We start from the raw sequence: 26253 nt of genomic DNA, 5'->3' as shown, positions 1-26253 counted from the left end.
TACTCTCTATCTATCCCCAAACAACTACTGCCATTAGGAAAGGTTTGCCCCATCACTAAACCCTACAATACAGCAAATGAGACAACAGAATGGGCATAGCACATTTTAAATATTTGCACACTTCTTCAGTAATTAACCAATATTATTTTGTGCTTTTTTATCTAAATGCATTGCACTTTCTATGCACACAATTAGAAGACACACATTCAATCATTTGAACATAAGAGTAACATAAGTTCAGCCTGTTACGCACAGCAAATGCAATCTCATAGACAGTCTACCTGGTTTGCTCATTGTGGGTCCTGGCTGTGGTTCCTGCCGTTGTGCTTCCAGGCTTCTTGTTAAGGAGCGCTATGAGATTGCTCACTGCAAGCGGGCCAGGCAGGAGATGTTGGCATGGGGGAAAGGAAGTGTTGACTTTCCCCAGTGGAGTGTGATCAATCAACTCCCTTTACAAATGTGAGAGGCTGCCGGCCGGCCACCCGGCTGGCTGACCCTTAGTATAGCTGGTCCCTCGTCAGCTCTCCTGCACCATAACACATACTCATAAACCAACAACTGAGGCACAAAAAACTGCCTTCAGGTAGAGCTGTGGCACTCTCATGCATACAAAACACATTCATTCTTATCAGGGTAAATTAATTAAACATTCACACAAAAATGCAGACTGCCCGCTTTTTTCAGAGCATGCACACACAAGAATTTTCTCTGTTTCTCCAGGAAAATAGAAAAGAAAAGTATAAAGAGGGAAAAGACAAGGGTGCAAGAAAATAATGGTAAAAAGTCCCTAATGGAATGTATTACAAGCATCTGTCTAATGTTCCATAATCAAACAATAGTCTAGCCTTAAGGGAGTACAGTCCAAGATTTATACTATCGGCATCTGCTTGGGGAGTAATCGCAAGCTTATCTTATCTACCTTCCCGCAGACTTCATGAATGCTACTTTAACTGGATGGATATCTGCTGCCTGGAGGGATTCTTTTTTTCCCCATTTACACTCCGGTGCTTTTTCCGCTCGAAGGATCTACTAATTTATGTATTAATTCCTTTTTGTCTCGGCTACAAAGGCACTATGTGTCCCAGTTCTTTATATATTTCCCTCACCCCTTGGATCTTGAGCCCAATTGCCAGGCGAGACTGTAACTTGTGCAAAACCAATCCCGCCCCATACCATGAAGGTGCCTCTGAAGATCTTTTTTGTTGTCACTGTCTAGTCAGTATGTGACCCTTTAAGTACATTACTTTAATCAGTGTTTTTTTGGCCATACTATTATGACATACTTTAAGTTTGTTCTGAGTCATTCCCGGGTGAGTGAGAGGTTATCGGAGCGCTTTGATGACCTTCCTATTGAAATTGTTTACTGTTTGACTTTCTATAGGAGCACACTGTTTGGAAGTACAGCAGTGCTTGTAAACTGTATAATTTTTTCAACATAGACAAGGGTACTTGTCAGACCCAAAAGGTAGCGATAATCTTGTGGGACTTTTGACTGTGAATAGGTCGTCTCTGACTGCTCAAAAATACCAACTTCACACAACCAATCAAAACAACAATGCAATGATTAAGTTAGCAACTAAACTCAGGAATATGTATGGTTATTGCCTTGATTTAGCATTTCAAGTTTACTTTGTCTACTTTTATTATTAGGGAAATGTGTTGTCTTTACTGCTATCGATGGTGTTATTTGTGCAATCAGTGATACAGATCAGGGTATTTACACAGTGCTTATAATCAATATACGATAAGTTTTTGTCTTGTGCAAAACATAATTCTGGGAAACAAGTTAAACACTACTGTGACAAGAATTGTCTTTCTCACAGTGTCAGATTTAATTCTTTGCACCCTTTTCCTTTAACATCAAATCCTATCTAATCCCTTGTTTCAGTGTGTGTGTTGTCTATTGCTGTGTTCAAAGACTAACTCAATTGCTTTGTGGTTAACAACAGTACAGCCTTTCTGATAACTTGCACTATAACATGGCACAAGATTAATTCAGTTTGTATGGAACATAAGATACAGTGCTGTTGAAAATGAAGCCAAATACAGCTACTTGCATAGAAGATATAGGAGTGGGCTTATGGCAAGGATGTATGTTGGTTTTAAGACCAAATATAGACGTGCAAAACAAAGTTTGCCTGTATTTGTAAGTGGCAAACTGGTATTGCTCAGTGTGCATATATAAATGTGTGACAGGTCTGCTGTCTGTAGCCCTCTTCTCCGGTACTTTGCTCAGATCTACAGAGTAACCTGTACTGTGTTCTACACACACACACACGGCGAGCCATTTCTTTTCAAGTGCTAGCGAGGAGCTTCAGTGGCTTCCGACTTGCTGCCTTGAATGCTGAACTAAGCTGCTGTAGGTCAACTCATGTCTCCGCAGCGCTGGGCAAGTGTTTTGCTTTTTGGCATTATATGTAACTATTATTTTACAATCGTTCCTGTTGCAATTATTACATATTGAAAGTTGATCTGCATTGATCATGAAGAAAATTGTTGAAGAAAATTAAAATGGGTATTTCGAGGTAACTGCATTCTTCAGTGCCTAATGACATTCGTAGTAAAAGTATTAGAAAAAAATCGATTATTCGATGCATCGCGATTCTCTCTCGAACGATTCTTAATCAATTCAGATAAATTAATAATCGGAATAAAATAAAAAAATTAAATAAATTAAATCCGATTTGTGAATACTAGTACTTCCTGCGCCACTGCGCATGCACACCATACACTTGCGAGTTTTTAACAAAAGTGGTCACAAAAGGGTTGAGAGCAGCAAACCCATACCTGGCTTTATTTCTGTTTACGTTTTTGTATGAGAGCTGACTTCCAAGCCATACTTTTTGCACAATGTGTTGAAATGACATAGAAAATAATAGAACAGAAATCCTATAAAAACATGATTTACAAGAGTATAAAGAAAATTCAATTGAATCGGTTTAGTTTTTACACACAGGTGCGTATATGAATATATTTTTGAAAATCACACAAGGGTATGTACTTAAAAACAATTGCATCGGGATGCATTGAGAATCGATTTTGAATTGAATTGTTGACCCCTGAATCCGAATCGAATCGAATCGTGAGGTGCCAAGAGATTCCCACCCCTAAAAAGTATACAATACATGTTTTATGCGAAAATATTTTTTTCAAGGCAGCAACTTGTCTTCGCAAACTGTTCATGGATTATGTAAATTGACTCAAGATAAAGCAAGCCTTCTGACTTTGGTCAATTTTGCAAGTGACGATTTCTCGTAGGAAATAATAGGGCAAGGAAAAAAGAGTAATTGTATTATTATACACAATACAATTGGCAGTGTTGACAAATCCTCACTTATGTTGACTTCTTCTGTGCACCTGTTGTGATTGAACAGCCAAGCAGTGGCTGACAGCCCAGTGCATGGATCGTGGCATAATTCACTAGTTGCCGCTGTTGTATCACCTCTATCTATAAACAATGCCATTCAATCAGTTAGCTTTCTGGGCCCAAACACTTTGTGCCTCAGGCTGAAGTCAACGCTAACCGTCTTTAAATCACCACAAAGACACTCTGTTGACTCGCTTGTTTGCTTTGCTTGGCACTGGCACCATTACACAGTGTTAACAAGCCACTGTCTCAACTCCCCATCCCTGTGTCTGTCTAACTGCATTGCATCAACATAAATATTGTCAAAAGCCCACTGCAGGCATTATGAAGGCAGCTTTTTGAGTCTTTGGAAAGCAATAATATGCAAGATCACGATCTGCGTCTTTATGAAATTGTGAAGCATTTGTATGTTTATGCTTTGTATTTATTTTGAGCAGCAGCTAGTCCTTGCTACGGAAAGTTTTCATTGGAAAGTGTTTTCTTCTGAAAACAAAGAACTGTACACTTTTTTCCTTGTTTAAAATGGGAACGGGTATCTCCTGATGTCTCACAGAGACACAAGCAAGCTGCAGGCAGCGCCTTCAACCGTTCATTTATAATGAATAATATTGAAACAAAGCTCTTACTGATTAGAGTGGAGACAGGCTCAATTGTAAGACAGCTTTACAAATATTTCAAATGTTAGACTCAAAATGGTTATCTTAAAGGTGCTGTAAGCAGAATGGTTCTTTTAGCTAACTTCCTGTCAGTTACTGCAGTTGGCAGTCCCCTCGCTCGTCCCTAGGTCACCACATTAATGCACTGCGGTCTTCAAGCAGCGAGTTATCTAGCATCATCTCAGATCCATAAGTGTGATCATACATGATAAAAACCATCAAAACAGACATTGGGAAGGATTTTTACCTGCTCCGCCATTGTAGGCGCATAAACATTCACCCATCTGTCGCTCTGGCGTGCACCGGCAGTGAGTCTATGAGTGAGACGGGTGTTGGTTTGTAGCGTTCTCTCTTGTGATTGGATATAAATTTCGGTATCCTCCAATAAGTTTATTTGCCGATTACATGCAGAGCAGCTGACTGAAAGATCGGCTTTATGAAACGCGCACATTATGTAAGTGATCACTGTATGAATAAAGAGCGATTTAACACTTATATTAACATAAATAAATCGCTTACTTCACCTTTAACTAGACCAGGGGTCGGCAACCCGTGGCTCCGGAGTCACGTGTGGCTCTTTCATCCTTCTGTTGTGGCTCCCTGTGACTTTGGAAAATAAATAATGAGTATTTTATTAAAATTACATTTTATTTTAGTTTGTTCATTTTAAAATATAATTCTGAATTTGAAGATTATGGTAAACTTGTAACATTAAAATAAAACGTTTTTAAAAATTTTAGCGCCCAAAATATGCGTCCAAAGACAAAAATGACATTGAACAAATAGCGCTGTTCTGCCGATACGTGAGCGCTGCCGGGCCACAGGAAGAAATTATTGACTTAATACCGCTAAAAGGCCAAACACGGGGGGAGGACATCTGTGAGGCTGTCTTGGATTGTTTAAGAACCAAAGAAATAAAGACCACCCACCTGGTGTCAGTGGCTACTGGGGCACCGTGTATGACAGGAGCTCATAAGGGCTTTGTGACTTTACTGCAGAAGTCACTGGATAGAAAGCTGCTGACATTCCATTGCATCTTGCATCAAGAAGCACTGTGTGCGCAAACATTTCCTCCGGAATGCACAGAAGTAATGGATGTTGTCATTCAGATTGTCAACAAAATAATGGCAAAAGGTTTAAATCATCGTCAGTTCCGCGCATTACTAAACGAGGTGGACAGCGCGTATTCTGATCTCCAACTGACTGCACACTCCAGTACACGCGATGGAACACAGAAGCAGACTGCGCATTTTTCGGTTTGCCTTGTTCGTTCAATGCCGGTGGATAATATTTGGATAAGTTTATATTTGTATTTCTTAAATACGAGGACTCAAATAGACACCGGGTATTTTATTTGAAATTAAGCATCAACCAAGTGTAAAATGCTTTTTGTTACATGCAGAAATAAAATGCTGTGTTCTCTGCAGCAGTTCGTTGATTTCATAAATGCAACATAGTCCCTATAGTTTTTTGTGCATAGCATACAGGTTATATGTATATATATACACGTATTTATGATGTCAAAATGGGTTGTGGCTCCGGGTGCTTTTTTTTTATTGGGAGGCGGTCCCAAATAGCTCTTTGAGTAGAAAAGGTTGCCGACCCCTGAACTAGACAGATAATAGACAGGTTAAGGCAGGAAAATTCTGTTAATATAAAAAAAATTGAGATACCTGAATAGGTCTTTATAAACGTTATAAGTGTGAGACATCAGTTTGTCCTTTGGCAGCAGAGAGGGATCATACGAGGCCATTTTCATAATTAATTTCATGGTTCTTTTTTCCGGTTTCTGATTGGTACAATTTGAGATGTTCCAATTGCCCCTAGTCTCCCTTAAGGCCAGGACACACCGGTCCGACTACAGACCGTCGTCCGAATATGGAGTCTGCCGTTTCGGCATGCGGCAAAAATAAATAAATAAAGATTTACATTTTTTAAATATGGCTGCTGCTATATGAACGTGTGGGAAACACTGCATGCAATAAAGGCATAAACTGAAGGATTGATACGGTTGCTGTGAAAAATGTTTTGGTGGTTAATTGAAATTTTTTTTATCCATTGACATGGAATTTAACTATCAAATATCAGTGTCTTTGAAGGTGAGAGCGAAATAATCAATATGTCTAACTCAGTGCAGTCTTTTTAATAACACTGTTGATTATACAATGTATTTTTGTCTTTATTGAAAATGTGTTTAACAAATGTTAAACATCTGTATCTTAAATCACTTTTGTTCAATATTTAATTGTAACAGCTAGTTATAGATAAATGGCAGTTATATAATTTTCAAAAGAAAAACCTCAATCTCTTCTAGAGACACGTTATTACACATTATTAAATGTATAACAATACACTACTGTAATTAAGTAGCCTGGCGCCTCCCGCCCGCCTACTTCCGGCCAAATTGTATTTTCCCTTCAGTAGTCAGTCTGGGAGTACAGCCCATTTCCCAGTTTTGCCGGAGATTCGACAGCCGGTCCAATCAGCGAACAGAGCGAGTGGCTGAGAACGATGACGTCGAAGTCGCGCTCCAGTTTCAATTGCCAGAAGCCGGCTCATGACACACGTGACGACCAAACGTTATGCGATTGGTTGGCTAATCCAGAGTGGCACTGGGCAGATCCATTAGTTTTAAACTTTAACAGACACCCGCCTCCATGAGTGAACGTTTGCCAATTACAGCACTGCCAGACCTTCTGTACAAATGAAATGAAGTACGATGGTCTGGTAGCACCAGGCTAGTAATTAAGAGGATGACTGTAATATTGCACTCAGTTTTTTTTACTACGTTTGTTACTACTACTACCTAATTGATCAACTAAATGTAATGAAGGCATGGGTTTGATGAAGTAAAAAAGACGCAAGTTCCCTTGTTGGTTGATCAGCAAATGTACTACCAAACACTGATTTTAAAAGAAGTTGTTATAGAATTATTATCCTTTTATTACTAAGCTTTGGTTTTGTAGATTGTGTTAGTGGCGTCTTCACACCTGATCTTGAGTCATGCACAGCAACAACTTTAAATTTTTTTCTCTTATTTATTTATTTTTTTGCTGGGAATACCCTGGTGCTCTGTGTCCTCCATTCTCCTGCTCTTTTGCAATGTTGTCGCTGTTGCCATCAGGGTCTTTTTGTCAGTACACAGCATGGCATGCACAGCATAGGATCTTCAAGCTGTTCAGTCTCTGACAACAAAAAACTGAAGTAAATCAATCAAACATGAACATGATTTTCAAATTTGCCACAGTCCATTGGTCATACTAAGAAAACAACAAATGCTGCAGCTTAAAAACGTTATATTGTGTTGTAAGCCTGTGGAAATAACATAAATCACATCATTGTATTGAATCAAATGTGATGATCGGCATGGCTTCAATTTGATAAGGTGGGCTTGGAAGATTGAGAGGAACTCTATATAGAAAATGCTGTTATTCAAGATTAAACAGGTTAAATAAGGCAAATGTATTGCAGAGAGCTGTTATCCTAATCTTTATCATTTATGATATTGAAAGGAATAGTTAAATATTTTTAGCTTTAGCCTCACTCTCCAGCTTGATATTGGATATTTGACAGAGACAAAGAGTGAGTGGGAAACATTCAACCACGACCTAAAAAGAAATCCTGGAGCAACAAGTGGGCACAGCAGAGAAAAAGCTGGAAAGGATGGGCAACATCATCTACCACTACGAAGAAGAACGCCTTGGAGTGAATATAAGGTGCCGGTTGGCAAACTTGCGAAGAGCAGAGAACTTCAGGAAACTTTGTAAGGAACACACAAGAACAAAGTTCTATAAAACCCCTTCAAATTTGTCAAAGACCTCTTCGCTAAGGAAAAAAGCGGAATCCTGAAAACTCCAAAGCAGGAACTGGAAGAACATTTGGAAAAGGTCCACTCAGACACAAAATGGCATGAACAGCTAGTTATCCCACATGAAATCCCACCTATTCAATCTCCTGAATTCCACCTGGAGACTGGCCCCCCAAAATGGAAGGAAGCAGAGAATACAGTATAGCGTGCAAGATCAGCATCAGGCTGAATGGAGTACCGTATAAGCTTTACAAGAACACACTATAATAATATATGTATTTATATAGCACATTTAAAAACAATGGTTTATAAAGTGCTCTTACATAAAATACATACTGTAGGAGCAAGTACAAATCAAATAAATACAGTATCTCACAAAAGTGAGTACCCTCACATTTCTTCAAATATTTCATTATATCTTTTCATGGGACAACAATGAAGAAATGACACTTTGATACAATGTAAAGTAGTCAGTGTAAAGCTTGTATGCCAGTGTAAATGTACTGTCCCCTCAAAATAACTCAACACACAGCCATTAATGTCTAAAGTGCTGGCAACAAAAGTGAGTACACCCCTAAGTGAAAATGTCCAAATTGGACCCAAAGTGTCAATATTTTGTGTGGCCAGCATTATTTTCCAGCACTGCCTTAACCCTCTTGGGCATGGAATTTACCAGAGTTTCACTGGTTGCCACTGGAATCCTCTTTTTTATTTTTTATTTTTTTTTAACCTTTTTAACCAATGGGACAGGTATATCCCATTGAGTTCGGAGACTCTTTTGCAAGGGAGACCTATTCCCATTTACACGTTACCATTTACACACACATTCATACACCGATAGCAGGCTAACTATCGACATTCACACGAGGCAAGGTGGGTGAAGTGTCTTGCCCAAGGACACAACAACTATGACACAGGTGGCAGGGTGGGAATCGAACCTCCAACCCTTTGATCATCGGCCGACCCGCTCTACCAACTGAGCCACAGTCACCCATTCAAGACAACATCACCGAGCTGGCGGCCGGCGCTTACGGAAAATACTGTCTTATGATACAGAAAACTATCACTTTGGACTGAAAGGTTTCTGCTAAATATCACATACAAATGACAAATTCCCTCCAAACAAAGTCCATTAACGAAAAGATTGTTGTGGCTTAAAAATATTATTTATTTATTTTTGGTACGGTTCCTTCCAGCAAGAGTGTCATACAACTGTTTTAAGTTAAAACCTCTCCCAGTAAGTGTAGTAATTCAGCTAATTTGTTAATTCAGTCCTGGTGTCTAGGATGAAACAGAATAGATATATTAACTTTTAAAGAAACTAATCTAAAAGACATGTGTCATTGTGCATTTACATGTCTTGTATTAAAGTACATTTTTGTCATTTTCTTATGCAAACCTGGTTTCAATGTGAGTCATCCTCTCTGTCTGTACTGCTTGAAACCCAAATCAATGATCATGTTGCACTGTACAGATAGGAGCAGACAGTCATTTGCACCAGGTCTTTTGATGCAGTAAATGAGGGCATCAGGCTCTGTTAGGCAGCAGTATTCACAGGTGAAGCTGAGACGGAAACCTGCAAATGGAATTAAAGGTCCTATCTAGCTTGCAGTTAGAATGTATACCCTGACGATAATTGCTCCCAAGCAGGTATTTCTTCATCTCATTTGGACTGGTAAACAATGGTTAATAGGTCTTTGCCTTCAGGCCCAAAGCCCTTCCAAGCTGAGTCTAAAGCCTTTATATCAAAGTGCTGCTGGGTGTGTAGAAAATGTGTGCAGTCTGTATTGCCAGCAAACTTGTTGTAAGCACTTGGACTGTCCTTGCCAAATTGTCTGGACCCTCTGTGTGAGGAGCATGCAAATGTGGAAGGGAGAACAAATAAGGCTTAACTGGAGTACTCCAATTTGAAGGCCTCCAAATTCACTAGTTCTACAGCAACCTCAGGGGGTCAGGGAATGCATTGGATATCAAGGAAAGATAAAAGGCAGGAGAAAAAGTTACTCAAGGCCCTTCTGCATACAGTATGTCTATTATGAAGACCACTGTTGGCTCTTATTTCAAATGAAATGCCAAATTAACTTGTCTTTTATCTTTACCCTTTAAGCTGCTTAAACATTTAAGTCTTGCAAGGCAGTTAAGAAACGTAGGAAATAATCTATAATAATATATATATACACACACACACACACACAGTACCAGTCAAACGTTTGGACACACCTTCTTAATCAATGGTTTTTATTTTTTACCTTTTTTCTCTACATTGTAGATTAATATTGAAGACATCCAGACTATAAAGGAACACATATGGAATTATTTCGTAGTCAAAAAGTGTTTAATAAACCAGAATATGTTTTTCTATTTTAGATTATTCAAAGTAGCCACCTTTTGCTTTGATGAGAACTTTGCACACTCTTGGCATTCTCTAAATCAGCTTCATGAGGTAGCCACCTGAAACGGTTTTCCAACAGTTTTGAAGCAGTTCCCATAGGTGCTGAGCTTTGCCTTCACTCAGCGGTCCACCTCATCCCAAACCATCTCAATTGGGTTTAGGTCAGGTGATTGCGGAGACAATAGCCCTTATATAGCCTGGAGGTGTGTTTGGGGTCATTGTCCTGTTGAAAAACAAATGATAGTCCCACTTAGCTAAACTAACCAATGGGATGGCATGTCGCTGCAGAATTCTGTGGTAGCCATGCTGGTTAAGTGTGCCTTGAATTTTGAATACATCTGCAACATTGTCAGCAGAGCACCCCCATACCACCACACCACCGCCAACATGCTTCTTGTCATACCATTCCTGGTGTTTCTTTGCCCACATTCAAAGTTCTTGTAACGGATTGACTGACCCTAATGATACATTATATTGACACAATGTAATGTTATTAAAGACTGAAAACAAGACTTCAGTACATTTGTGCCATGCATCACACTACTGATGTATGGCATAAATGTACTGAAGTCTTGTTTTCAGTCTTTCTCTTTTAGCCTTCCTCTGTCTGATTGGTACCAACATACAGACTACTTTACATACCTAGCTAATGGCAAATGGGTGTTTGAGTGCGGGCTGAGTGTTGTTACCATTATCTAGAGGCAAGAGTGCAGTCTGGAAATGGAGAGAAAGTATAAAAGAAAATATATGAATATCTACTCTGTGTTAAATAATATTTATATATACAGTACATTTCTGAAACTCTTAAAGCAACAGGAAGCACACCTCAGGACCCCCCTACACTGAGGAGCAAAGTAAACGGTGTCATCAGGACAGGCTTACCTTGAATAGTTCTTGGAATGATGGGCAACCATCAACACAACTCCTCCTGAGCATATTAAAAATGCAGTTTCCTTTTTTCAACTTTCAACAAATACCCCCCGCACACACACAGACACACAAACATACGCAACTCTTTGCCTCAAGGGAATTTCGTGCATAAACAAGAGCAAAAGGTTGGGAAGTAAAAAAGATAGTTAATATCAGAGCTAGAAAAAAGTATACTTTGATATTTCACCCACAACCCACTCTTTTTTTATGTGCGAGGGATGTCATTGACTGCTCTTTTTGCAAAGAAGCTTTATTTCATGCATTTTAATCAAGTGCTGCTTTCCGACATTGACGCAAACCTTTTTTAAATCATAGCCCATCACACATCTCGTTTCTGTACATGCAGCAACAAACAATCATGTTCACGAGATTATAATTTCTAAAGCATTCTTGTTTCTTTTGCATTTAGCAAGATCTAAGAATCACTCTCAAACCGATTGTCTTTCTATATTCCTCACCCTGTTTGTGGCACTGTTCTTGTTCTAAAGTTGTTTCTCTCTCCCTCAGGTCAGTTCTACTGGGTGAACAGTTCAGCCTATGGGGGTCCTTGGGTGCTGAGTCCCTGGCTTTGGGGGGAGCAGGGTTCGTGTAGCCTGGACATGGCTGTGTTCCTCCACCCTAAGCAAAGTGGGCAATACACAATATGGCTCATAGAGCGGGACAAACCACCACTGGCCCTCTTCTCCACTGACACACTGCCACACATCACAGGGTAAGCATTTGTTTTCTACACGTTAATTTGAGGTAAAGAAATTAAGCAACCAGGATGTTACTGTTCCTGTCCACCCTAGAGCTAGGTATATTAGCAAGGCCTTCCAGATGAGGATATCCATCACGATACATGTTATGATATATCGGGATACATTGCGATAAGATGCATATTGCGATATTCCACATAGTTCACTGAAGATAGGGCTGGGCGATATGACCAAAATCTCATATCCCGATATAGGTCATTTCATATCCCGATAACGATACATTTCACGATATAGCATATTTTCTGTAAATGAACGTAATAAAAATGTAATATAAATGACACATTGAAATAAGGCCTTTCTCATATTACATTTTGAATTATATACTGGACAAATAAAAAGTATTTACAGCTTTTGGATTATTTGTTCCTTTTATTCAAACTCAAATTTTCAAGCATGCAACAAAGTAGGCCTAAATGCTCATGTTATCTGACCGTCCAACTTAATACTGTAGGCCTACTTACAACCTTAGTAGGCTATTTAAGTCTGCAATACCGCACTGTTCTCTACACCTTGTAATTCAGTGTATTTTAATTTTTTTTCTAAAATATCATAATTTCCAATTCAGTGCAAATAGCCCTCAATGTAAATGTTTTGGGAGTCCTTCCTCCACGGCTTATTTCAGACTGTACGCCTGTGTGCCGGGTGGTTGCTATGGCACTGCTGCAGGCGAGGCTCCAGTCGCCCTTCGTAGCGAAAATGAAAGTTAAAATGAATGACTGGGGTCTGCCACTAACGTTCATGAAGCTTTTGGTGTGAGCGCAGGGTAACAAGTAGCTATTGCAAATGATTGCTTTCTTTTCTGTTCTATCACCGAGGAATAGTCCCACACGGAAGACATGGTACCAGTGACGGAAGTGCAGCAGGGCTAGCAAGCGCTGCCTTCCTGTGTGTGCGCTTCAAAATAAAAGTCAACTCACGTTTCTCAATTTAAATGCTTTTAATGTGAAGCGTAGCTGCAGGAAATGTTCAGTTTGAATTAACAGTAACTTAACTGCGAGCTACATCAGTAGTTTGTGTCGTAAAGAGTGTGATTTGTGACACAACGAAATAAACGACATTGCATAAAATGAAACAATAGACGTTTATGTTTCGTCAGACGATATATCTCGTCATATCGCACAGCCCTAACTGAAGATGTAAACAACAGACCTGAAATACATGTTGCTGCGTACGCTGTGGGGGGTCATAATTAATTAGATTGCATTATATTGAAAACTCAGCGGACAAATTAAGTAAGAACTATTTCATTCAAATTCAAAAACCGGCAATTCAAGACAACTAGCCGTGCTGCGACATATACTGGAGTCGCGGTTGTAGTTCACTACTAGGGGTGTAACGGTACACGTATTTGTACCGTACCGTGACGGTACAGGCACGTATTTGGTGTTACAGAGGTGGACCGCGGTCCGTTCGTGGCGTACATAACGTTATTATATGGCGAATGTACAGGCTTGTTTTGCTGTGTGGAACTTAAAACTTGTGGTCGGAGTTCCCCCCGGACCATTTAGCCTGCGGCTCGGCTCGCACGTGCGCAGTAGCAGCCAGCGATTGAGTCTATTATCTCCATGGTGAGCATGAGGGTCAGGCAGTGTTAGCAACTTAGCCGCTATATTCAACGACTTTTCAGACCGCTCTGGCGACTCTTTTTATTTAAAAGCCACCAGCGACCAATCTAGCTACTTTTTCTGGTGTTATTGGTGACTTTTGGAGACCCTGTGCTGTCGCTAAAGCATGTATCGCTCTTAACACTTCTAAACGAACAGCGGCCAGCGGGTGCTCCACCGCCACTCCCCCCGGTCCCACAGCACTGACAGGCGGCCGAGTCCTCACGCAGCAGTCCCTCCCAGCTGCGGTCAGAGCAGGAGATACACACCTCTCCGCTCTAGTGTTCCGTTTGCATCACTATTAGCAGTTGTAGTAGCAGCGTTCCCCCCCTCTTTTACAGTCTATGAGTAGTGCAAATCAAAATGTTATACAGTGCTTTCGAACAGAGAGCGAATTGCATGGCGAAAGACAACAGGAAACCGGAGCTTGCAGGCGTCCCCCTGTCATTCAAATCCCGTTTGAGGGATAATTTCGGATTCCAGGTGAATCATGAAAACAGTGATAGACGTGTGGAACAATGTCGGCACACAGGTTATTGTTTCACCGCGATCGCTTATGTAGGAGGCAACACGTCGAACATGTACGCATTTGAAAAGGCACCATCAGGTGTTTGGCTACTCTCACCATTACTGTGAAGAAAGACGAGCTGGGCAAAACCCAGACATTATTTTCTTTTTTATACTGAATAAACAAGCTGTCATTTAATTAATGCTGCAGTAGCACTTTTATTTGATAATTTTTATATTTATAAGAGCACTTTAGAGTTTAAGAGAGCTGCAGCAATATTTTATTTTTTTCAAAAAGACCCTTAAAGAAGACATACCCTTTGTTTACACCAGCTTACAGAGCCTGCTGAGCATTAACACTATATTTTTTCATTGCAATTTTAGTTTATGCTGCACATTCACTAGTATTTAATAAGTATTTTATTTATTGGAGAATTGCAGCAGTATTTTTATATTTGTTATGCATTTTATTTATATCAATCAATCAATCAATCAATCAAACTTTATTTATATAGCACTTTTCATAGAATCAAATGTAACACAAAGTGCTTAATACAACTCCCCCCCCCACACACCCCACCCAGAGATATACATACATGCAAACACATTCCCCCTCCCACCCATCCATACCCCAAAATAAGAAATTCATTAAAAACAGGAAGGAAACTGCGCTGAGGAAACGCCATCATCAGAGAGAAAACACTAGAGACTGTAAAACTAAAACAATTCAAAATAAATATATGTTACTGTCAGCTAGTTACTGACAGCTAAAGCTGTTCATTCTCCGTTAACTATGAACCGTACCGTACTGTACCGTACCGTGACTTCAAAACCGAGGTACGTACCGAACCGTGACTTTAGTGTACCGTTACACCCCTATTCACTACCTGTTTAAAACTCTTCTTTTCTTTGTTGTTTTACATAATAACTATTTTTGGAGCTGACGACACAAAGATATCATGAAAGTAATTATCACAATATATTTTCGCAACGATTTTTTAGCACAGCCCTTGTAAACAACACCTGATGTTCCTAACTTATCAACCAGTACCTTTTTCCTAAGCATGTTCTACCGGCTGTGTTTGTGGGATTCCTAAGCACCATGTCCAGGTTAACTGAGTCTAAATCATATGCAGTATATTTGTGTACTTGGATGCCACTTTTGGTGTGAGAACCAGTACCCATGGTACATGTGTTCCATTAGAGGCGGAGATATTGTAAATTGCCTTTGCAGCCACCAATCAGCAATTATTGCATTCATATAGCCTTCCTGTGTGGCCAATCTCCAATTAACACCAGGTCTGTGCTCCTCTCGTTGTGGCTTTTCATCTGAGATCTGTGTCTCGCACTGAGAGCAACAGGGTGACAGAGGCCAGTTCAAAAGTTTCTCCACCAAGTACTTAATATGTGTGGTCGTGTCAATGTGTATTTATGTGTTGAAAGTTGGAATACAAAGAGTTTGTCAGAGCCTGCTGCTTTTTCCGGACATGGTTCATGCTGATTGTGTGTGTGTTATCTCTGAAGGGCATTGGCATCATGTGAATGTCATGCTCCATGCATCTCCCCTCTCCCTGTGTGTGTGTGTGTGTGTGTGTGTGTGTGTGTGTGTGTGTGTGTGTGTGTGTGTGTGTGTGTGTGTGTGTGTGTGTGTGTGTGTGTGTGTGTGTGTGTGTGTGTGTGTGTGTGTGTGTGTGTGTGTGTGTGTGTGTGTGTGTGTGTCAGTGTGTCAAACCCTGTGTGTCATCTTATGGGAGCATAGCAGGAACGTGCTCGTTACATGTGTGATGGATTAGCTTTAGCAAATGTGCTCTCATTTGTAGTCGGATGCTAGCCTGGCACCACCCGGCTAGATCCAATAGTTTTAAACTTCAACAGACACCCGTCTTTGGAAGCTGCCCACTCAATCTTGCAGTTGTGCAAGTCACATCATTCACCTTATAAAACCTAGGCTGGATGCTCTGCTCCTGTTTTCAAACCAAAATATCAAACTTAAAGATCTCCTATCATACTACTTTTCTGGTCTTAATTTCTTGTTAAAAACTGCTATAGAGCAACCTGACATGAATCACATCACAAAAAACTATTTAGATTTTCGGGAAACGCTTCCTCTCATCTGGGCGATTCAGCATGCTCTGTCAACACTGCGCTTCGGCCATCTAAGAGACCAGTTGTTAATTATGATTCCCAGTCCCGTCCGCTCCCATTTATTTTTTTTACCTGTCCTGTTCCAATCACGTGTTAAATATTAGTAAAATGTACTCATACAGTGGATTAACTCTACTGTATGTGTTCTTGTGATATTCACACATTCACATTCACACACAGGATAGCATTACACATGGTATATGCTTATGGACTGATCTACTTTGCATTAATACTGTATGCACCAAATGGCCACAATTGCAGGGTGCATAAATGTAATGCCTGCAATGAATGAAGGTAGCGGATCCACCTAGTGTGACAAAATTACAGGCATGCGTATTCTATTAGTGTGGAAGTTGCTGGATGTCATTTAAAGCACTGCATTATAGCGCTATCATCTTAAACCTGATCTATACTGCGGGGGAGAAGGATCATCAAAGGAGGCGAGTGTTAATGCCACATTTTGACATACAGAAGGAACATTATGGGAAGTGATGTATAATATAATATAAGCTGCGCTGCACATTCTCCTCTACATAAACCTGCAGATTAAAGTAGTAGAGACGTAGAGTGAAAAAGAAATACAGGAACATCACTTACGCTTAAAAAAAACTAAAATGAGATTTGCTGTATATTAATCAATGGATTGTAAAATACTTTTGTTTAGGTAAAAATAGTAAACCAAAAAAAGGCTTAATGTTAGATGCAGTTATTTATTTTACATGGACAACTCAAGGTTTTTAATGTTTACAGTCATGGTAATGAACAAAGCTGTCCAACACAATGAAGACAGTTGGCTGGAGACAAAAGCAAGGCTGCATTTTTCTTTCAAATTTAACCAGCTCTTATCCTTGTTAGAAAGAATGATTATTCTTGCCACTAACCAAATAATAAACCAAATAACAGTCCTGTAAATGGAATCAAAAGCATCCTCAACACTGACATCATATGCGTCTGTATATTCGCAGCAAACACACTTAGCAAGATGAAGAATTGTCAGTTGCTGAATTACATAGCTGCTAAATTAAAATAAAGAAATTAATATAAAGTGTAAATCAGGCATGTTATAATAAGGACAATTGCGTTTAAGTCCCACTAGTCAAATGTCCAAAGTTTCAATGTTTGTCATAATAATATTAACACGTTATAACACATTATTTGGTCAGGTCTTGATTGCAGTTTATGGTAACGTGCACATGTAGTGCCTCCATCAGTGCAACACTGGTGATTTATAATTTTTTGATTATCTGATGGGAAAAGTTTATTTTAAGTCTAAAAATGCATTTTGGTGGTATTGTTCTTAAAACATTTCTCTGAGGTACAATCATGATGCATCTGTATAAATTATTGGGTTCTGTCTAAGCCCACATACAACAAGTAGCAATCATGCCACATCATTATTTAAAGTAGTGTGTAATATCCAGTTGGTATACAATGACCCAAGTGAAACCAGTTTTTCTAATACTACACTGTAAACACAGCCAAGTCACGTCAGTGTGTGAAGCTAAACTAGAATAAGAGAAATGGGTAACCATAAGGCCCTGTCACTGGCAAAGTGGTGCATTCATGCCTGGCAGGCCTTAACAGCTCCTCGATTTAGTGTTCGCCAAAGCTGACCTCCAGCCCTTGAAAATTGGTCCTGAGAAATCAAGGTCTCAAAGCTTCTGCTGAAGAATGTCCTTGTCTGCTAAAGTGTTCTTTAATTATATTGTTTGTCGTATACATTTTATTTTATTTTATCCGACAGCATTTCTAGTAATCCATTCGAACCGGAGCTGACTGGTACAAGTTTGGAAGCCAGGGAATTTATTTAAGGATTCAATTAGATTTTTTTGCCTTTTGTGTCACAGATTTTTCTCAACTTATCTCATTCAGAGGCAGCACATGACTAACATTGTCCAACACTCTTCTGCTGTATTATTACTCTGTCGTGCAATTAGAATGAAGACACATAATGCCTGAAATGAAGGTTTACATTTCATTGTGATGTATTTGCCTTTGTTTTTAAATTAGTACTTATGACTAATTTGTATCTATTAATTGAACCTGTAACAAATAAAGCCATAGACACTACAGGTGCTCATCAAAGCCAGAAAAAATTTGCAGTTGTGCAAAACAAGAACATGTAAGAGGTAGAAGAGTCCTTAAAAAGTAAAAAGATTAGAATAAATACAGTATACATAAAAAATACAGAAACAACTATAAGCAATCCATTGAAAAAAATTACGTCCTGAGTATTGTCTTAAAAGTGTCAATAGAGGGGGAGCACTTGATTGGTAGCAGAAGGCTATTCCACAGCTTTGGAGCTGCTACCATCAAGGCACGGTCTCCCTTAACCACTCGCCTATTATATTTGTTAAATATTTAACCAACTGTTCAGAAGGTAGATCATGAATCTGTTGCAGTTCCCCTGTGCTTCAGTGCTTGTCTATGACATCGAGTTACTTTGTATTTCAGACATTCTGTTGGAAAACACTCCATCTGCTATGACTACAGGATCAACATTTCAGTGGGAACAGAAAAAAAAACGAATTGTACACGCATATTATCAGATTTTAAAATCCGAAAGCAATAACTGAAACATTGTGCTACATTTTTTTTTTACCTATTTATTGAGAATCCGATGAGGTTCGTCCCTGACACACAAACACACACACACACACAAACACACACACACACACAATTTCCTGTCTCCGCAAAATATTATTACAGCGTCTCAGTGGCTTTATGGTGGCAGCTCCCAGTGGGACTTCATCAACAGCTTCAGAACATTTGAACCTGATTTAGGCAGCCTATATCCACAGATGAGTTATATCTTGTCATCCCCGACTTGCATACTCCATAACCCTCTTCCTCTTGCACATCCTATTTATCTACTCCACAGACACGTTACTTAAGGCACTGCACTTTTTATACCCACCCTTTCCCCCACTGTGTTCATAGGTCTTCCATCTCATCTAAAGAATCGCCTAACATTTTCACCCAAACTTGTAGATTCCCCACTGCTAAGTGTTACACATGTGTTAGAAGGTGGATAGATTTGGGGAAAAGCAACAAAGGCCCAAATCTAGTGTCAACCATGTATTTCAGTTTTTCACCTGTGGCAAATAACACTGGGAAGATTTCAAGCCGCAGCCATTAAAAGTCTAGCGCCAAAATCACAAAAGCCTTTTGCTGTGATGCACATTTTTGCATCAAAGCAAATGCTGAGGTAGACTCAATGTTCCTTTATTCCTGTCCTGCCCTCACCTTCCCTGCGGCTTGTGTTATAATGAGCATGTCTCTGAGGTATATGGTGGGTATGCAGTGTTACCTTACCACAAAAAAGGCAGGTCTTATAACAAATATGTGAAGTATAAGTATATAAAGTGGAAATTATTTATTTTACATGACAGGAAGAGTGTTTTCTATTGTGTACAGATCAAGCATTTGTATTTAAAAACTTGTCTGATTTGTAGAAGGATTTTCAGCTGTTATGTTTCTTTGTAGCCTGGAAATCCACACCCACATCTAGAACGATATAGGAACCGCCCACGATCAATAGACCTTCCCAACTCAAGGGGCAGCACCAAAGCATGCATTTCAAATACTACTACACACAATTGGATAGCACTACGACCAATCAGAGCAATACACAAGGTGACATATTAAGCCCCGTTCATTTAGCGAACAGCGGGGTTAACTATTAAGTTAAACAGTTGCCGTGGTTGTCGATTAAAAACTGAAATTCCTCTTACTTGCTAATTAAAGATTTGAGTGCATTCTTCCAAATCGGTAACTGTTGAGGCCAAAGCCGTTTCAAACTCCAACAACGTATCCCTAGCCATCTTTGTTGTTTACTATCAAGGCTACGACGGTGCATGCACAGCACTGTCGTCATCCTGCTATGTCCGCCCAGAGCCCCATACATAGGGCTCTGGCCCGCTTATTTCAGTAAAAATTATTTGATTGGCAACTCCGAATTTTCCAACATAGTTAATGAGCTCCAATGGATCGTGTCCAGACCAACAGGCTGAGCAAATTTAAATTTGCCAGCTGCAGGTCTGGATTTCCAGGCTAGTTTATTTGTACAAAGTCTCAAAAATGGTAAAGATTGTAGTGAGGAATGTGGTTGCCCATCTTTTTAAGGTTCCCATTAAAACATAACACACCAGAACAAGGGCTTTGACCAGTAACCATGACGTTTTTATTCCTAATTCGAATGTGGAATGACTTCACAGGATTTGCTTGTGTCTTTTTATGAGTTTTCCCCTGCAGGGGCTAGTGACCCGAAATTTGGCTAAGTCAAATAACCATGTATTGCCCTCTATAGCCAACAATTCAATTAGAGACAGTCAGCCATGTGTCAGAGCTGACAGTGCTAAACAGTGAAATTGCGTTGTGCAGATTTTTTAATAACTACAGTAAAAACTGCAGTTAAATATACGCATATAATTTCCCAACTTCTTCAGACTTGGTCCTGAGCCTTAAAGACATTGTTTCCCGCATTCTGGTGACTTCAAAATTATTAATATAACAAAAAATAAAGTCAATTAAAATGTAAATGTGACATCTAATACTTTTATTTCATCTTATATTTACGCTTATTGTAGTTTAAAGTACAATGCCTTTAGCTTCAAAGTCCACATTTTCATAGAGTAAAGGGTGAATTAAAAATAAACTTACACTTTTGTTATTGTCCCCTCCCTTGACACCTGTAAAAATGTTTGCTGCTCGTAAATGCACAGGCCATTACAGATCAGAGGACAGCAGGGAGGTGGGGGCAGGTTGATCAACCAGGTTGTTGTTAAGTAATTCAGAAAAAGCCTTTTTCTGCAGCCGCCGGGAGTTTAATCCCCATGTTTGTTGGACGATTCCAGATGTATAATCACCTGCAATGAGGCCATCCTCAAGTCAGCTTCACCATCTGGTTGGTTGATACTTAGCTAATTGATGTGCCTCAGAGGGCTTCTTGAAGGCAGATGAGGGCTCGCTTTCCAGAACCTTGAAAACCTACATTTACAGAATGGGACTGGAGTTCCCAGAGAAAGTGTCTTTGCAGGACAATCAGGTAATTCATCTGGTATAACTACAGTAATGTAACTTTTAGAATGGTGTGTGCAGTGTTGGTGTGGTATTATATTGCTTATATTGTATATGACTCATGGAGGTTTATCTTATGCTGGGTTTACACTAGGGGACTTTTAAAAAGACTTTGAAAAGACTGAAACCCTCTTACATCTAAAGACAATCAACTCACACCTGAAGACAACTAGTCATTAGTCACAGAGTGAGATTTTGAAAAGACAGGGGGTCTCATATTGCAAGACTACAACTAGATTCCTTTTGAGATTAATATTATTTCCGCAAACGCGATAGTGATTATTTAATAAAAAAAAAGTTAATTCAATATTCCGAGCGGGGGACTTCATTTAGTTATTTGACCATCTTTATTTGCTGATCTCGTCCCCCAATAACTTTAACTCCTAACCCTGTATTTGACGGTAAAGTGTTAAGGTTGCGCGGCTGTCAGCCTGGTTCTCCCGCCGAGGCTTCAAGGAAAAAGTGTCCGAAATAAGTGCCTGCACAGGCGGACACAGGTCGCGACTAATGCCGCTCCTCCTGTGTCGTGCTTGGTGCATGCGAGAGTGTGACAGTGTTTACGTCATTTCGCTTGAGCCAACCCCTTAAGACTAACGATAATATCAAACATGTTTGATAATGTCGGAATGTCAAGACGGGAAGAAGACTGGCTGATATCGGGTCGGATGACCACATTACACCTAACGACTGAGATAATGGACGCAAGCAACAACTCCAGCACGACTTCTGTGATTTCAGTCCGACATTGGAAGATGGTCTGCGACTGTCAAATCGCGTGAAAAGTCGTGTAGTGTAAGCCCAGCATTAGTTGCTATATAATTGTCTTGCTGTAGCAACCAGGCATGGTGCAAAGTTCATTGCTTTAACACAATTCCTAAAGAGCAAAGTCTGTGAATATGTGGTTTTATTAGAAAAACTCTCCGCTCAATGTAAGTTCATATTTTTCGGCACATTTGGTCTACTTATTAAGGATCTCCCATGACCGAACTAAATGCACAGCTGTCACTACTCAGAGTCTAGGGATATTTTCATTGATAAATTCTCACACCAACTCATATCTGGACGAGTAGCAGATGGTTGTTATGGCCCCGTCTTCCTGAGGGTCGCTTCCCCACAAGTAGTTTCCACTTGGGTTGCACTCTTGCATACGTTCATTATCTCCAAGCACTCAATTGCCCGTCCACTGCATGTCCTCTGGCATCCATGCTGCCCACTCCTTTCCTGAAACAAAATTTGGTGTTAGTACACAGCCAAGCTCTGTAAACTGGTATGTAAACAAAGGGGGCCAACTGTAGCATGCAACATGCCTGTTGGCAGAGACTTTAGGCTGTGAAATAACACTAGATTTGTTTTCAGTGCACACAGTACAGACACTTAAAGGATAATCAGGTGATGTTCACTGATTTCAACAAAACGTGATTTTGACATCAAGCTTTCTCCAGAATTGCAGACTCCACGTTTAGGAGGCCTTCAGGTTAGTGTGTAGAAGAGAAATGTTTTGTCTACTGACTCTGGAGCAGCAGCTTGATGGAGGAGGTTTGGTTTCTCTCTGAAGTACTGAACCTCTGCTGAGTTGTGTGATGTACGTACTTTGCCCTTGCCAAGATGATGAAGGAAAGGGAGCCCACAGCCTGAACTCTTTAAGTACATTAGGGGGTTAAGACTAAGCTATGGAGACAGTGTACGTGGGCTGTACATCTGCTGGATCTACACAGATATCTCAGTAGGCTTACTGCTAGTCAGAGATGAAAAGGGCCAGTTCAAAAGAAACCAAAGTTTAAACCATAGCACCTAATACGATAATTGTACGTATACACAACAGAAACTTTCTAATATATGTCCAATGCTCTAATTTCTCTACTCAGACCTCTCTGTATTCAAATTGCAAATAGTTCCTCCTGTTTTTGGTAAAATTCCCAAATGGATAATGCTTTCCGATACAGTGAAAAGCCAGCCAAGATTTAGACTTTTTTTATTAGATCTAATTAGTTTGGTACAATGGTCACCATAATCCTTTGGGCAGTCTTGGGTCATTTCTGTCACTCTGAAAACATGTAATGTAGGATATCAGAAGTTAAGATGATTGCTGCAGTTGCTTTAGATTTCAAACCAAAACATTTTTATAATCAAGGAAATGAATAGCCATGTCTATTCATGTATACATAACTGAAAATAAATATGAGTTAAAGAGTGAGGACATGTACTGTTTTCAACCACGGTGTTGCCACTTTATTTTAAATTCCATATGCTGCTGGGCTTCAACTTTAAATGAAAAAAGTACAACCAAGTTTGGTTTCATCTGCATTACTGACTAACTAGAGGTGATCTATGAATATTGATAAACCGCAGAAATCCTCATTTTGCAAATTGGGACTCATTCACTGCATCCTTTTCTAGTCCTTTTGTTCATCATAGTTATTGGGGACAAGCAAGACATGGAAAGATGGCAAGTTCATGACTCTGCCATGCATACTTTATTTATTTTCCTTCAAAGGGATTTTGTTAAAGTCTTATCGCTACCTTCACTAGGTATGTCAAAGTGTTGGTTTAGGCAGATGCAGCTCAGCGGCTAATTCTTTTGTTGTGTAAAATGTGCTCACGCTTGCTCAGTTTCTGTCCAATTGACTTTGAACAAAGTGGAGGGATCATGCAGGGATCTACTTTAATCTGATATTCCAGCAAACAAGGCTATTATTTTAGAAGACGCAAGTGAGATTAGACACCAGCAAGCCTTTTGGAGGTTGTTTATTTCCATACAGGATTTGATCTGTAGAAAATTAAGTGTCGGTATCAACTAATAACTCTTTCAGCAGGACATATTGCTTCTTTCAACATGTTTATGAAAAGTACCCGTTAGAGTGTAACTGTAGCGACACAGTCTCTTAACTCAAAAAAATAGGTATCATCCTATAACATTCATTCACAGTCGGAACTCATTCAATATAGATCGGTGGTAGAGGGGATGTCGGGTCAAAGTTTAATGCCTGTTTTCAATACATTACTCCATGTTATGTATAGTAGGGCTGGGCGATATGGGCCAAAATCAATATCTCGATATTTTTTTACTATATCTCGATACACGATATATATCTCGATATATTTCAAATCTCCTCTAGAGCACATCCTAAATGCTCAATTTAATTTATTTTTTGCATAACATCACACCAGTAATATGATTTAAATAGTCCCTGCAAAATGTGCCTGCACTAACAATGCATTAGGCTACATGAAACATGTTTATATTCTTTAGTGCTTTCTATTGAAACAATTTGAAACTTGCACATGGCAAAGAGTTTGCACATTGTATTGATTATTCCACATCCTTCCACTCCCATACAATGGATCCAGCATTATTTTATTTGGAAACAGTTTTTTCCATCTTCTGTTAATCTGTAAACTGAGAACACTAATTATGACTCATTACAACCACTTACTAATTGTTTATCACCACTAACCCCCTGAAGATAGCAGCCACACTTTAAATGCAGAACAGGTTTTGATCCATAATAGTAGTCTATGTGTATAAAAGGCTCTGACATGTATAATGGTTACTGTCGCTTTAAGAGCAGTTGCTCCCTGTCTAAGTTAAGTTTCGTTTTCTGCCTGTTAGTCCGAGAGAGAGATTCATGCAAGCGCAAACAGCAGGTGGCTCATCGTCCCTCTGTTACCTGCCTTATTGTTTAATTCTCCTGTATTTAGTTAATGAAAATAAAACTGGAAGACAATCAGAGGATTTAAATAAATACGGCTGAGAATCAAATGGGATGCCGTGGTTGTGTGACGTTGGACCAAAAACTCCCCCGGCGCTCGTTCGCTTTCCTCTCATAAGGACCAGGCTCTGTACAGCGGCCCCTTATGCTGTCAAGCGTCCGTCTACAAAAAAGGTCCATGCTATGAACGACAGCCGCCTTCGCCGTCTTTCGCGCCCCCTCCACCCGCTCGTTCGGCTGTCATAAGAGCAGAGCCCTCGTCTTTTTTTCTCCCCCTCTCGTCGTTGTTTTCACATGGCGATAAAAGTAAACACTCACAGGGCACAGACTACGTCACAGGTGCGGGCCCAGGAGACTCTGGTTGGGAGGGGTGAGTGAGTGAGTTGCCAATGCATGTTCTGTGAGGCAGAGGGGCAGAGAGCCACAGGAAAGAGCGATAGAAGCGAACACCAGCAAGTTTGCCGGTGGCGGCGGCGGCTAAAAAAAACACATTACGTGCCAGTTTGTATTCGATGGTCGCGATAGGGTCATTTTATACATCCCCTGGAGCACATCTCGCGATATATCGAATATATTCGATATATCGCCCAGCCCTAATGTATAGCATTACAAAAATAACCCTTTATGTCAGAGAGTGTCAACATGACACTCTATAGACACATGTGAATTGATCTAATAGTATAATTTTAATTAATTATATATATATTTGTATTATATACAGTACACTATACTTTCACAAGTATATATTATCATGCAAATATTTAAATTGTATGTCTGCCATGGCTTCAATGGCATGGGGGTAGATGGAATTTGGTTTAGTTGCGCTCATAGCATTCAAATAAATAATAAATGATTGTGTAAGAGCAGTTTATCTTCTCAGAAACCATGTCCCAGTTACTCAAGAGACCTCGCTGTGGACAGTTTGCTTCAGGAAACTATTATAGATGTGCTGTGGTAGAGGACAGTTTCCATGTACTTGTCAGACTGGAGAACCAGCGGAGGCATTTCTGCTCAAAATGATGTCACTAACAGAGAGCATGTGCCTCTCAAGGGTTTTTCTCATTGTCTATCAAGCAATGTAGACAAAATGACACGCAGTACAAACATACAACGAGGAATGTGTCTGGGGGAATTAAAATGAAGGGTACATCCTGTTTAAATATTTCTCAGGAACAAACTCTCAAAGGGGACTTGTGATTATGAAACATGGGTTCAGAGCTGCTGGTGTTGAGGTATTCAAAGCGAAGTTCAGACAACTCGTCTGTGCAACTTTAATGAGGTCTCTCTCAAAGCCAAA

At 39.8% G+C, this 26253-nt stretch overlaps 1 protein-coding gene across 1 annotated transcript in view; it reads left to right on the top strand.

Moving 5' to 3' along the window:
- LOC307261367 (ALK tyrosine kinase receptor-like) overlaps positions 1-26253 on the top strand; it is a gene marked incomplete at its 5' end in the record, with an annotated part of 326954 nt that overhangs the window by 156755 nt on the left and 143946 nt on the right. The window contains one exon of the mRNA XM_080041892.1: positions 11661-11865. Within this exon, the coding sequence (XP_079898018.1) occupies positions 11661-11865 (205 nt within the window). The remainder of the gene's footprint in view (positions 1-11660; positions 11866-26253) is intronic.

The sequence above is a fragment of the Ammodytes marinus genome (genome assembly GCF_949987685.1).
Source record: "Ammodytes marinus genome assembly, chromosome: 15".
In the NCBI taxonomy this organism is placed as follows: Eukaryota; Metazoa; Chordata; class Actinopteri; order Uranoscopiformes; family Ammodytidae; genus Ammodytes; species Ammodytes marinus.
The sequence above is the reverse complement of the archived record's forward strand: the minus strand, read 5'-3'. Positions and strand labels throughout refer to the sequence as shown.